Here is a 13,759-nt window from a genome sequence, read left to right as displayed (position 1 = left end):
TGGACCCGGGACTGTATCCTTTGCCCGCCTGGCAGGGGGCGCTGGCGCCCTCTCCGGTGCGACGAGCGGCGAGAGGGCGCGTGGGGGCTCAGCGAAAGGTAGAAGCTTGGGGCTAACACCGGGGGCAAGGCCGTCCCGTCCCGCAGCTGTCCAGGTGCCCGCCTTTTTTCCTTGCTTGGGATTTAGGTGGCAGAGTGCCTGATACTGTCTCCAGGATGAGGTTCCAGGTGTGGGGGCTCAGTACATGTTTCCCAGCCCTCTGTGGCAGTAAGCTCTGGAAAGATGGCCTACAGTCGTGGCCCAGGTTGGGGCTTGGAAGGACCCCCCAGCTCTTGGTGACCTCAGGCTGGCTGAGTCTGTGCGTAGTGAGCTGTTGGAGGAGAGAAGGGTGTTGGATGGACCGGGAGCCTTTTTCTCTTGGCTTGGGAGTGTCCTTGGTCTGCTCTGTTTAGGAGGATGTCATCAAGATCTTATTGGACTTAAAAGGCCTATCAGTGATGATTTATTTTCATACCGAGATTTCTTTTGAGAAGTGTGGGGCTTGGTTTCACGGGATGTGGTTTGGTGGTGCTGGCTATGCCTGGATGTAGTGTTGATTTACATGTGGTTTGCAGGTCACCACTGGGAGAATTAAAGTTCTTGGACTGTTTGGGGTGGAAAAGCTGAGAGGTTTTACCCTTGTGGTACTCTTCCCAGTTCAGTATCTATGATATGTGTGACATAAGTGGTTCTTTCCCTGCGTTAGCTAGACTGTTCCAGCCTTAGGTTTGGTCCTGATAGTTTGCTTCATGTTTGTTAGAGTGTTACATGAGAGTAGGGTATCTGCAGAGGCCGAGTGGTTTTGTTTGCTAGGATTGGTGATAACATTGTTTGAGGCATTGCTGTTAACTTTGTGTATTCTTTGCACATTCTGCTTAGCAACCAGTGAAACTTAGACTATTATATTAAAAATTCCCCTACAGATTCACTAGGATTAAAGTGTCATGCCATGGAGAGAGGAATATTTTTACATTTAGCGCTGTTCAGTGTTGTTTAGTGTTAATGCACTTTCTAAATATAATTACTACTTGTCTCTGATAGGTTGGTGAGAATCAAGTGAAATCATATACATACACTGTGGATGAAAGCACACTAGTGCTCTGTGCAAATTAAATATTTTTTTCTTTACCTATCAGGATTCAAAGGGAATATGTGCTTTAGAAACTACTGGACTGAAGTAGGAAGTCGGAAAATTGGCACAAGTCTTTTTCTCATGAAACACTGCCTCTGCAATGATAGAATTTTGTGATAGAAGAGATGTTTAAAGTTTATTACTTACAGTGTGCTCCTTTAGGGTAATCATTTTCATAACCACCTATGTGGTTTGGTTATTCCTTAACTTTAGGAACACTTTTATTGTTCTGATGTAGAATAAATGGTTGGGGATGGGGAGGAGAGAATCTGTTGCAGTGGGACTAATTAAGTTGATAGTTATGTGAACTGCAACTATATTCTTGGTCTTAGCAGCTCTCTACTCTCAATTCATGTAGTCATATTACTCTCTGTTTCATATAGAAGTCCCATATCCTCCCTTTTCTCTTAAATTTTCCTTACCCTAAAAATGTATGTAAAATACTCATCTTCTCATTGAAAGTAAAGGGTTGAAATTGCATGGGGGAAAATGCTGGTTATTACACTCTATATAGAAATTCAGATGTTTGAAAGGAATTGCAAGGTTACTAGTACCACTTGTGTTCCCAGCCCATCCCAATTAACATCTAGCCTCAGATATTTTCATTTTATAAATTCGTTAGACTTAAAAGCAATGTCAAATGTGAATTTGTTACGGATTCTTTGCTAAAAAGCATAATAGTTATGAATCATTTTATTTAGTCACGTGTCTTTGGATCTTATTCTTTTATCACAATGATAACTTCCCAGACCACCCCAAAACCTTTCAATAGAAAAAGGCCTAAAAGTATGTACCTATAATCTGGTATTTTCACACTATTAAAGATTTTTCAGTGCTTTCCCTAAACAGTTAAAGAAATGCGACTGAGAGATTTCCCATCCTAGATGTTTCCATCATGTGAGGAAAGATCATCTGTAACTGAATGTCATCATTTTTACTGTTGTTTTTATGGGTTATACATCTCCTGCACAGTATGATTCAGCAGTGCTATTTTGTACAAGGTATATCTTGTACCTAATGTGTAAACAACTGATATGCTGTGTTGTCATTTTGTGGGTTAAATCTGCAAGTAAAATAAGTCCCTTCAGCCATTAATTGTTTTCCTGCTCCATTATAGTTCCTGGTAACATCAGAAGAAGTTAATGTTTCTGCAGTTATCTAAATTTCATCGCTTAAATTCTCTCAAGTGTATTATTAACAGTATTAATAACTTAATAATAACAAACATGAACTATAAGAGACCTGGTCAAAACATTGCAGTAGCTGTAATCTCTGCCATTGACTTTTCAATTAAAAATAAAGATTTAATGTTTATTGTTAAAATAACACACAGGCATCTTCAGATATCGTGGATTCGGTTCTAGACCACTAAGTATCACAATAAATCTTTTTCCTGGTGAAGGGTCTTGCCTTCAATTTGTAAAAAATGCAACATCATTGAAGCGCAATAAAGCGAAGCACAATAAGATGAGGTATGCCAGTGCTAGCCAGGAAAGTCATGTGGTCACTAATAATTACATATACAAGTGTTGCTGGTAAGCGATTCAAACTCAAAAGGTTAGAGTGGGTGCCACTAAGTTTATTTTCTTCAGTGATCTGGAATAGACATGAATTTTCCTCTCTACCACTTCTGTCTTAGGTTTCAAATTACTACTTTAATTCTGGGGCATCTGGATAGATTGGTATCAGCATTAAGGATGCTTTATTACTAGCTATGCTTGTCTTATTGAGTTGCTTCCAAAGAAACCAAAGTGGGACTAAGGTGGCACAGAGAACCCAATAGGAGTTCCAGTGTACATTTGGTAAATATCGTCTCCTTGACTTTTCCTTAAAATATGTGTTGAGAATCTCTGTATTTAAAGAAGATATATATTTGGGTTCTTAATATAATTAAATGGAGATAGATTACAAATGATTAGAAAAGATTGGTTGGATTGAGGCAATTTCAAATATGTTTAGTCTTATTTTTAAAAACTTTTTAAGGTCAGTTTATTTAGTGTTTATTATTATTATTATTGAAAACAAATTTACCGTGGGAGTAACTAATGGGTTTTACTTCCATATTTCAAATGAGCTAAAGAAAAAAAGATAACCCTGAGGCTTGTTGGACAGCGCCTCCTAAAATTAAATATCAATTTCATTGTTTCCTTGATGATTTACTGTGAGCTAGGCATTCTTTGATGTTTGGAGATACAACATTGAACAGAACAAGATGAAAATCCTCACCTGCTTTGTGCTTCAATTTTGGGGAGATGAGATGAGGCCCTGAATAAGTTAAATATAATCTATGTCCGATGTTTGTAGGTGCTATGGAGAAAAAGAAAGCAGGAAAAGGGTAGCTTTCATGGCGAACTTTTGTCTTCATTATTATGCCAGTGCCATACTGGTTTTTGATTATTATAGCTTTGTAATATAGTTTGAAATCAGAAAGTGTGATACCTCTAGCTTCGTTATTCTTTCTCAAGATTGTTTTGGCTATTCAGGGTCTTTTGGGGTTCCCTACAAATTTTAGGATTGTTTATTCTATGTGAAAAATGCCATTGGAATTTTGATGGGGATTGCATTGACACTGTAGATGGCTTTGGGTACTATGGACATTTTAATAATATTAATTCTTCCAATTCATAAGCACGGAATATCATTTTATTTATTTGTGTCTCCAATTTATTTAATCAGCGTCTTACAATTTTCACTGTACAGGTCTTTCACCTCCTTGTTTAAATTTATTCCTAGGTATTTTATTCTTTTTGATGCGATTTTAAATGGGGTTGTTTCCTTAATTTCTCTGATAATTATTAGTGTATATAAACACAACAGATTTTTGTATATTGATTTTGTATCTTGCAACTTTACTGAATTCATTTATTCTAACAGTTTTTTGGTGAAGTCTTTAGGGTTTACATGCCATCGCAAATGGAAACTTCTGGAAAGTCTCTCTCTACAGTTTGTTTTTCTTAAAGAAATAGGAAGCAAAGTTATTAGCTGACACTAAGGATTTAGGAAGCAGTATCAGGTTTGAGAAGAGGAGAGAAAATATAAAATACTTGATGAGCTTTCAAATCCAGTGCGACCAAGTGGGATCCCCAGTGACTGGTCTCTTCCACTTGTGAGCAGCCTCCTTTGTGAATGGGAAATGTAGTATGTTTTCCAGGACTCAGTTATGTTAGTCTTTTCATAGGTCATCCTTGGACAATACTTTGCAAATTCATCGTTATTGTTATCTTCTAATTGAAAACAGTGCCATATGGAACATGTCCTGAATCATCTTGGACTTTTTCTATCTGGGCCCTTTTTTCCATGTGTATATTTCCAACAGCAAATAATTAAACATTTATTGAGCACTTATTGTGTGTGCTAAACTCAAGGGATATTAAAAAGTCAATTTTTGCTGTTGAAGAGCTTGTACAATTTCATTTTGTAAGACTTTTTTATAGATTGAATGTCAGTGAATTTAGAAATTTTGTGTCTGTTCCTGTGCTAGTTGCTATTAGTTTCCTTGAAGTAGTAGGGTCTAATTTTTTGTTTGTTTTCTTGTCTTATGTGCCTCTTAAAATTTTCTAAGCTCCATGCCTGATGTTTGAAGGAATTTAAAGTTTAGGGGTACTGGTTATCAGCCAAAGAGTTAGAACTATGACAGTGGATGTGCTGTTCTGGAGAACTGGCAGCTCAAACAGTACCCACCATCTTTGTATTCCTAAATTCCTGTAGGAATTCTGTGCATATCCAGTCAGTATTTTCTGAAAAGATTCCATTTCTAGGCTTGATCATGAGCGGAACTATATGGACTTTTTGAACATATTATTACATCTACTGTTTCTACTTCAGCCATTTTCTGGAAGGAAACAGTTAATGAATTGTCTGGAAATCTTGGAAAAGAGAATGTTTATAAAAGAACAGAAAACTTTGAAATGTTCTAGATCATTTGGAAAAATTGTTCAGATACTTCCTTCCTGCAGGTATTATCAAATTGTGGACATATTACATATAGTGCAGAATAAAATTTTGTTTATGGAAAGAAAGCTTTCTTATTGAATTGGTTCTTTTTTTATGGAGGTATTATGGTCTTAGCTTTTCTCAATTTCTCCATTTGAAATTCAAAATACTGTAGTTCTTTTTGTCTTAAGTTTTTTCTACTTGTTAAATAGTAAGGCTTCTTGGGACATTTCATGAATACACTACAGAAGAATAAAAATTGCCTTTGTGTTTGCATGATTGACTTGCCCTCAAACAGTGTTTGTTCTTCAAATCTAAAGCTCATTTTGAAATTATTTATGCTTAAAATAACTTGTCAGTTCTCCAGTAATGAACAAACTGGAGCCACTGAACTCCCTGTTTACAAAAAGAAAGGAAATGAAAGGAGTTAACAGCAGAATTTGTAGTGTAGGATATCTCATTTGGGAATAACCATGGATAAAAGTTTTATGGAACAAAGCCTTTCAAAAGTTTTACAAAATATATAGTTGTGACTATATAAAGATGAACTTTAAAAGAATATTAATTTTGCTTCATTTAATTCAATTACTTTGCTTACTAGTTTTGTTTTTAAAAGCTAATTATAAATTCCCAGGTCAAAAGAAATTATGAATTATAACAAGTACAGAACAGAAGCAACATTTGGATATTGGATAATTTTTTTCTAGTATTTTCCTTCATGTCCTCTTGCATAGGTTCTGATGAAGAGCAATCCGTAGTATATGTTCCAGGTATGACTTTCTATGTTAATTTGGTAAACTTCCTTTTTCTTCTTAAGTGTTAGGAGAAAGATAAAAATTACGACAACTTCGCAGGTATAACTGGATGCGGAACAGTTCATTAGAACCTACAATTAAAAACAAATTTGATGTGACCCTATTAAGGTTCGAAATTCTGCCTTATATTTTATTCACGTATTAAAGAGTAAGAGTCTTTTCTCATTTTTTTATATTACAAATGGTAGACTAAATTTAATATTTCAAAGAAAAGTATGAAAATGAAAACAGAGTTTATGCAATAAACTCTTTAACATTTACTGGTTATTGCAGATGAGTAATGAAACCGAACTATTGAAGGTACCCCAATTATGTGAAAACGCAGATCTTTAATGTCCTCTAAGTTAGAGTATATGTGTCATGTTGTAATTTATTGATTTTAATATGACTTATGAATGTTCCAGCACCTTTTAAAAATATTTCAATTGAACCTTTATTCAAAACAATCTTTTTATTACTCATTATTTATTAAGAGAACTTTAAAATGAAGTAAGAGTTTTCCCTATCATTTTGTAAATTAGAGGATATCAAGGAAGAGGTTGATGGGGGGAGGGTCTTAAAATGAGAAGATATAATTTCTGAAATCTTATTTGATGGAAATCCTTAGGAATTTCTACAGAAGGAAATACCAGATCAAGACAAAAGTTGATAAGTCCAAAAGCTAATGTTAAGACTTCCAGGGTGACTGCGGCTTCAATCTCCATGGAGTCTTTAAAAGGTGCAGGAGATTCAGTAAATGAACAGGTTAGTAATTTTTTATCTGATTTTTTCTTAATTCTCCAATCTGCTGACCAGTAACTGATGAAAGAGTCCTTGAAAGAACATTAGATGATCTGTAAGCATTCTGAAAAGATACTGAGGATGACTCTAGGATGCTTTGATGATGCTTGGTGTGACTATAAAGCTCCAAAATATATGGGCTTGCTTTAAGTCTTAGTTAAGAAAATTTATTATCTTGATCTGTCTAGAGTTAGTAAATCAAATTGACAATTTTTTTTTGACTAGGTGTCCTTAATTATTTTTGTTCATGTAAATTTGTTTGTTGATGAGGAATAAACCCTTAAATATAAGAAAGATGTTTTTATTAAAATAAAATTAGCCTGAGTTATTATTATTGTTGTGTTGTTATTTCCTACACTTGGAAAATAATGTCATAAAGACTCTTCTTTTTATAGTCCAGTCACTGATTTCTCCTTCATCTTTGACTGTAATAGTATCTGTACATTCCTTTGACACATGTCCTATCTGACTGGTTTATTTTACTGACTTTTATTATAGTTTGTCTTCCCAAGCAAAGTTTAGGTCACAGTTTGGCAGTCTATGACTTGTAGGCCAAATTTACTTGCCACCTGTTTTGTAAATAACGTTTTATTGGAACACAACCACACTCATTCTTTTAATATTAATATTGATGGCTCCTTTTGTATTCAATGGAACAGTTGCTACAGAAACTATATGCTCATAAAGCCAAAAATATTTACTGTTTAACCCTGTATATAAATTTTTCAACCCCTGGCTTATGTTATTGAGAACATTTGCAATAGCTAGTTTGTTTCTAGCAATGGGATTTAACTTTTGTTACTTGTATCCTCAATCTACCCACTTCACACTGGCATGTGAATAGTTCAATTTGCAAGTTCTTATCAGTACATGAAGTTTTTTAAATATAATTGTTTTATATTTAACTATAGCCTTTTGGATTAAGTCCATACATTTTTTATGATTCCATTGATTTATTAGCTATAATTCTTTGGCTATTTCACTGGCTTTAGGGATTATAATATACGTTTTTAATTTATCACAGCCTATTTTCAAGTGATATTTTCACACTTCACCTGTAATTTAAGGAGCATTCAATAGTATAAGTCCTGACTTTTGTAATATTGTCATACATTTTACTTCTATACATGAACCCCAAAATACAATTATTATTTTTCTTTAGTCAGCTGTCTTTTATTTTCAAATTGAGATTTAATTCACAAATCATAATAATATTTACCCTTTGAAAGTATACAGTTCATTGGTTTTTCGCATATTCACAGAGTTGTGGATCCATGACTACAGTCTAATTCCAGAAAGAAATTGTGTATTCATTAGCAGTCATTCCCCATTGCCCAGTCATCTCAGCCCATAGCAACCACTAATCTACTTTTAGTCTCTATAGATTTGTCTAGTCTGGACATTTCATATCAATGGAATTATATGTTGCTTTTGGTGATTGGCTTTTTTTACTTAGCATAATGATTTTAAGGTTCATCTATTTATATCATGTATCATTACTTCAATTATTTTTTCATCTCTTTTTATGGCTGAATATGTTTTGTTTATCCATTCATCAGTGGGAGAACATTCAAATTGTAATACTTTTTGGCTATTATGAATAATAGTGCTATGGACATTGATATAAAAGTTTTTGTGTGGATATATGTTTTCAATTTCCTTGGTAATATATATACCTAGAAGTAGCATTGCTGAGTCATGTACTAATTCTCTGTTTAACCTCTTGATGAGCTGCCAAAGTGGCTACACAATTTTATATTCCCACCAGCAGTGTATGAGAATTCCAGTTTCTCCACATACATGCCAACATTTATATTCATCTTTATTATTATAACCTTCATAGCAAGCATGACATGGTATACCGTGGTTTTCATTTGTATTTCCCTAATAACTAATAATGATGAGCATCTTTTTATATGCTTCTTGCACATTCGTATATGTTCTTTAGAGAAATGTCTACTTAAATCCTTTTCAATTGGATTATTTGTCTTCTTATCTTCTTGAGTTATAACAGTTCTTTATAGATTCTATCTATAGATCTCTTATCAGTTCTGTGATTTGCAAATATTTTCTTTCATTCCTTGCATTGTCTTTTCACATACTTTTTAGTCTTTTGAAGCACAGAAATTTTTAATTTTGATGAAGTCCAATTTATCTTTTTTTTTCTTTCTCCAGCTATGCTTGCTCTCATGTCTAAGAAATCATTGCCTAATCCAAGGTCTCAAAGATTTACGTCAATATTTTCTTCTAAGAGTTTTATGTTTTTAGATAGTTCATTTAGTCTTTGATCCATTTTGTTTTTATTTTTGTATATGGTGTGGGTAGTGACCAGACTTTATTGTTTTGCATGTGGATACCTGGTTGTCCCAGCATCATTTGTTGAAAAGACTTTTTTTCTCTTTGTCTTCATACTTTTATTAAAAATCTGTTATCAATAAATGTAATCATTTATTAGTAGACTCTCAAATTCTATTCCATTGGTCAATATTTCTCTTTTTATGCCAATACCACTCTGTCTTAATTACTGTAGATTCACAGTAATTTTTGGAATCAGGAAATGTAAGTCTTCCAACTTTGTTTTTAGGATTGTTTTGGCTATTGTGAGTCCCTTGCATTTCTATAAGAATTATAGAATCAGCTTGTCAATTTCTGCACAAAGCTCAGCTGGGATTTTGATAGAGATTTTAGTGAATCTTTAGATAATTTAGTGAGTACTTTCAATTTAATAATATTAAGCCTTCCAGTTCTTGAATATGGTGTGTGAAATGCCTTTCTGTTTATGTAGGTCATCTTTAATTCCTTTCCAGAGGTGTTTTTTATTTCTAAGTATTAAGTATTTTATACTTTTTCCTATCATAAATGGAATTGTTTTCATTTATTTTTGGATTGTTCAATACCAATGTATAGAAATACAGTTGATTTTTGTCTATTGATCTTCTGTCCTTCAGCCTTTCTAAATTTACTTATTACTTCTAATAGTTCTTTTGTGAATTTCTTTAAATTTTCTATATGTAAAATCATGCCATCTGCGAATAGAGACAATTTTACATCATCCTTTCCAATTTGGACTCCTTTTATTTCCATTTCCATATCATTTCCATCTGCCTAATTCTACTTTTAACATTATTATAGTTCAGATATGCTGGTAATGATTTTCTTATGTTTTGTATGCCTGAAAAGGTTTTTATTTCACTCTCATTTTTGAAAGATATTTTTACTGGTTATAGAATTCTGAGTCAATAGTATTTTTTCTTTTTTTCAGAATTTTGATAATGTCACTTCACTGTTGCCTGGCTTGCATTGTTCGTAAGGAGAAGTCTACTGTCATCCTTGTTTTCATTCTTCTGTAGCAGAGTTTAAACTCTGGCTACTTTTCAAATTTTCTTGTGTCACTGGTTTTAAGCAATTTGATTATAGTATGCCTTGGAGTAGTTTTCTAAATGTCTCTTTTGGTTGGGATTTGTTGAACATTTTGGATCTGTGGAACATTTTTCAGCTATTATGTCTTCAGATATTTTTGCATCCCCCTCTCCTCTCTTTTGAAGACTCTGATTACACACATATAAGGGCACTTGAAGTTGCCCCACAGCTCTCTAATCCTCTGTTCATTTTGTTGTTGTTCTATATTTATCTATGGATAGTTTATATTGCTCTGTCTTCAAATTCATTAATTGTCTCTGCAGTGTCTAATCTAACATTAATCTCATTCAATATATTTTTTCAGATAAAGCAATGTAGCTTTTAACTCTAGAAATTCAGTTTGGGTCTTTTGTTTTTATTTATATATTCCATGTCTCTACTTAACAACCTCAGTCTTCTGGCTTCTGGAACATATGGAATATAGTTAAAATAACTTCTTTGATGTTCTTGTTTATAATTCTGTCATCTGAGTCACTTATGGCTAGATTTAGATTGAGTTATTTTTCTCCTAATTATGGATTGTATTTCCTGCTTTGTTGCCTGCTTGGTTTTTTATTAGATGCCACCAGGAAGTATGAATTTTGCCTTTTTTGAATTCTGGATATTTTTGTATTTCTATAAATAATCTTCAGCTTTCTTCTGGGACAGCATTAAGTAATTTGGAAATTTGATCCTTTTAAAGCTTGTTTTTAAGTTTTAAAGGTGACACCAGAGCAGCCTTTAGTATGGGGCTAATTTTTCCTACTACAGGCAGTGCCCTTCTGAATACTCCTCCTGATGCCCCTTAAATTACAAGGTTTTCCACTCTGGCTAGTGGGAACATGGACTATTCTTTGCACTATACTAGCTACAGAGATTATTCCCACTGTTCATTTTGGGTTCTTTCCTTGGATTTGGATAGCTTACTCATAAACGTATTCTGCTGAGTACTCAGTTATTGACTTGGCAAGGGACCCTTTCCAGATCTCTGGAGCACTCTTTCTGAATAGCTCTATCTTCTTTGTTATTCTTCCATGCAAACTCTAGATAGCTTGGCTTTCCTGGACTCCCAGCTCTTATCTTCTTTACTTAGGGACATTGTGGGAATCCATCTGGGTTTCCCTACTTGACCCCTGAACTCTCCTCAGGCAATTGCTAAGATAATTGTAGGGCTCACCTCATTTTGTTTCCGTCTTTCAGTGATCACTGTCCTGTGCTGTCTGCTGTCCAAAATCTGAAAGCTGTTGTTTCATATATTTTGTCAGATTTGTTGTTTGTTTACAGCAGTAGGGTAAATCTAGTCCCCATTACTCCTTTGTGGATAGATGTGGAAGTCCTAGATGTGTGTGTGTGCACGCACACACGTGTGCACTTTTTTTCTCAAAATGGTAATTATGTCAGTTCAAGTCTTTGGGAAGTAGACACCAAGATAGAATCAGAAATGGAAGGGATTTAATGGAGGAAAAACCTATAAAGGATAAAGAGTAAAATGAGCAGAAATAGACAAAGAGCTGTAAGATTTCACTATAAGTCTGGCATCTGAGAGGAGAAAGAAAGAAGGAAGACTGATTAGGAAGAGACTCAGACTTCAGACTGTGTTACAGTCTGAGGAAGTGTCTTATCAAGCTAATGGGGGACTCCAGAGCAAATATTGTTCTTTAAAGATGCCCTCTCAAGCAGAAATGGCCCAGTTCTAGCACCTCTGCTCTTCCCAGTCATTGGCATTGGCCTGAACACTGCAGTGGATCGTGGTGTGACAGCAACTAAGTGAGTCTGTTAGCTAACTATACTCTCAACAGCAGGTTCTCGCTTTCTTCTAGAAATGACATATTTTATTATTCACAGTTAAATCCATTATTCATCAAGAATTAATATGTATATGATGTTAAGTTAGGGTCATGGATCATTTTTCCATACTGATAGTCTGTTGGTCCAGCACCATTTATTGAGAAGACCATTCTTTTCCCCATCGAATGAAAAGATGCCATTGTAAATCAAGCGACTGTAGAGGTGTGTCCTTCCCTTATTATTATCATCTTCTTTAGTAATTCCTAACTCGAATTTTCTGTTTATCATTTTTTTTCCTATGTCAAGGATCAACAAACTTTCTGTAAAAGGCCAGATAAATACTTTAGCCTTTATGAGCCTCTTAATGTTTCTCTCAAGTACTCAACTCTGATGACCCTATAGTGTGAAAAGAGCCATGTATATGTGCCAATATCTAAATGAATGTGCATAGCTGTGTTTTTATAAACCTTTACATAAAAAAAAAAATAGGCAATGGCCAGCTTTGGCTTGTATCTATAGTTTACTAGCCATTGTCCTATAAAATATATTTGCTTTTTAAAGAATATTTAAGTCTATATATTTGGAACCTTATATAAAGGTTCCAGATGCACATTATTACGTGATTTGCTTTTTTACTCAACACAATGTTCATGATATTTATATTGTATATAGTTATATTTTTTTCCACTGTTAATTCAGTAGGGTTTAGTCATTTATTCTAACTGAAAATATTTAACTTAAAGACTTGTTAAATTGGTTCTGGAGAACTGAAAAGGCAAAAAGAGAACACTTAGTTATCATATAGATAATAACTGCAAGAAACAACTACCATTTCTAGGCCTGGGAGAACAGACAGAACAAGTTGCAATTATTAAAACTTAGAAGAAACTTTGAGGAGGAGCCTCTCAGAGCTGAAACTTGGACCTTTGGTGATGGGGAACCAGCCTGACTGGTACTGTTGTCCCTGAGGTGACATGACAAAGGCTGGTTGTGTGAGGGCAGGAAAAATTGCAGACTGGATCTACTGTTCTTCTCAATGGGTGACACTGACTGGAACAGGAAGCAAATAGGAAGGAATATGTCTTTTTTTCCTCTAACGACCCCTAGTCTCCCTCTAGTTTTTATTGGCAGAGTTTAACAGCCATGTGGGAAAGAAGAAATGAGATTTCCAGAGGCTCAGCCTCAGCATCACAAAGCAGAGCAGGGAAGGGTAGGTTTGAAGATGAAGGTCAAGAGCATAACAACCAGTACCTGTTGTTATTCTGTTGTATAAATATACAATTCTTTTGTATAAATATACCACAGTTCAGTCATTCTCTAGTTGCTAAAACCTGAGTCTCAGGCTTTTGCTCTTCGACACGATGCCACTAAAACTCTTGCCTGTGTACAAGAGTTTCTCATTTGTTCGTTTACTCACTGCAGCTCTACTGAAACGTCTTTTCATGGGTTATCAGCAGCTTCTCCCATTGTTAAATCCAGTGACTTCTTTCCACAGTCTCTTTAGCTTTTTCAATCATTAGCATTGTTAACCCATACTCTTCTTGAAACTTTTTCTATTTTCTCTTACAATATTATATGCCTCTGATTCCTCTCTTATCCTTTCAAATACAATTTTTTTTCTTGGATTTATACATGATTTTAAAAAACTAATATTTTTTCTTTAAGGAAAAATTAAACACAGAAAAATATAGAGAAAATAATAAAAATCTAGACATCCTTCATAATATCATATGGCTAAATTTTAAATCTTTGTTTTTCTCTGACTTAAGAACCAGACCCATATTTCCAACTTCCTGCCTAACATATCCACATGAATATACTCTTAAATTGACTGCATCTAAAACTAAACTTATTTTCTTGCCATCTCCTCTTT

At 34.3% G+C, this 13,759-nt stretch overlaps 1 protein-coding gene across 5 annotated transcripts in view; it reads left to right on the top strand.

Annotated features, from left to right (window-relative positions):
• The first annotated feature begins 38 nt into the window (after positions 1 to 38).
• KIAA1328 (KIAA1328 ortholog) overlaps positions 39 to 13,759 on the top strand; it is a 228,696-nt gene continuing 214,975 nt past the window's right edge. Inside the window, exons 1-3 of one of the 5 annotated variants that reach the window (XM_025038650.1) lie at positions 59 to 154; positions 5,839 to 5,874; positions 6,527 to 6,663. In XM_025038650.1, the coding sequence (XP_024894418.1) occupies positions 6,622 to 6,663 (42 nt within the window). In that variant the 5' untranslated portion in view covers positions 59 to 154; positions 5,839 to 5,874; positions 6,527 to 6,621. Of the gene's footprint in view, positions 155 to 5,838; positions 5,875 to 6,526; positions 6,664 to 13,759 lie in introns of all 5 variants that reach the window. The other 4 variants (XM_025038651.1, XM_025038648.1, XM_025038649.1 and 1 more) reach the window with 4 other exon arrangements.

This window comes from Pteropus alecto, unplaced genomic scaffold (genome assembly GCF_000325575.1).
Source record: "Pteropus alecto unplaced genomic scaffold, ASM32557v1 scaffold146, whole genome shotgun sequence".
Taxonomy (NCBI): domain Eukaryota; kingdom Metazoa; phylum Chordata; class Mammalia; order Chiroptera; family Pteropodidae; genus Pteropus; species Pteropus alecto.
Note: the sequence above shows the minus strand (reverse complement) of the source record. Positions and strands in the feature narration are given on the sequence as shown.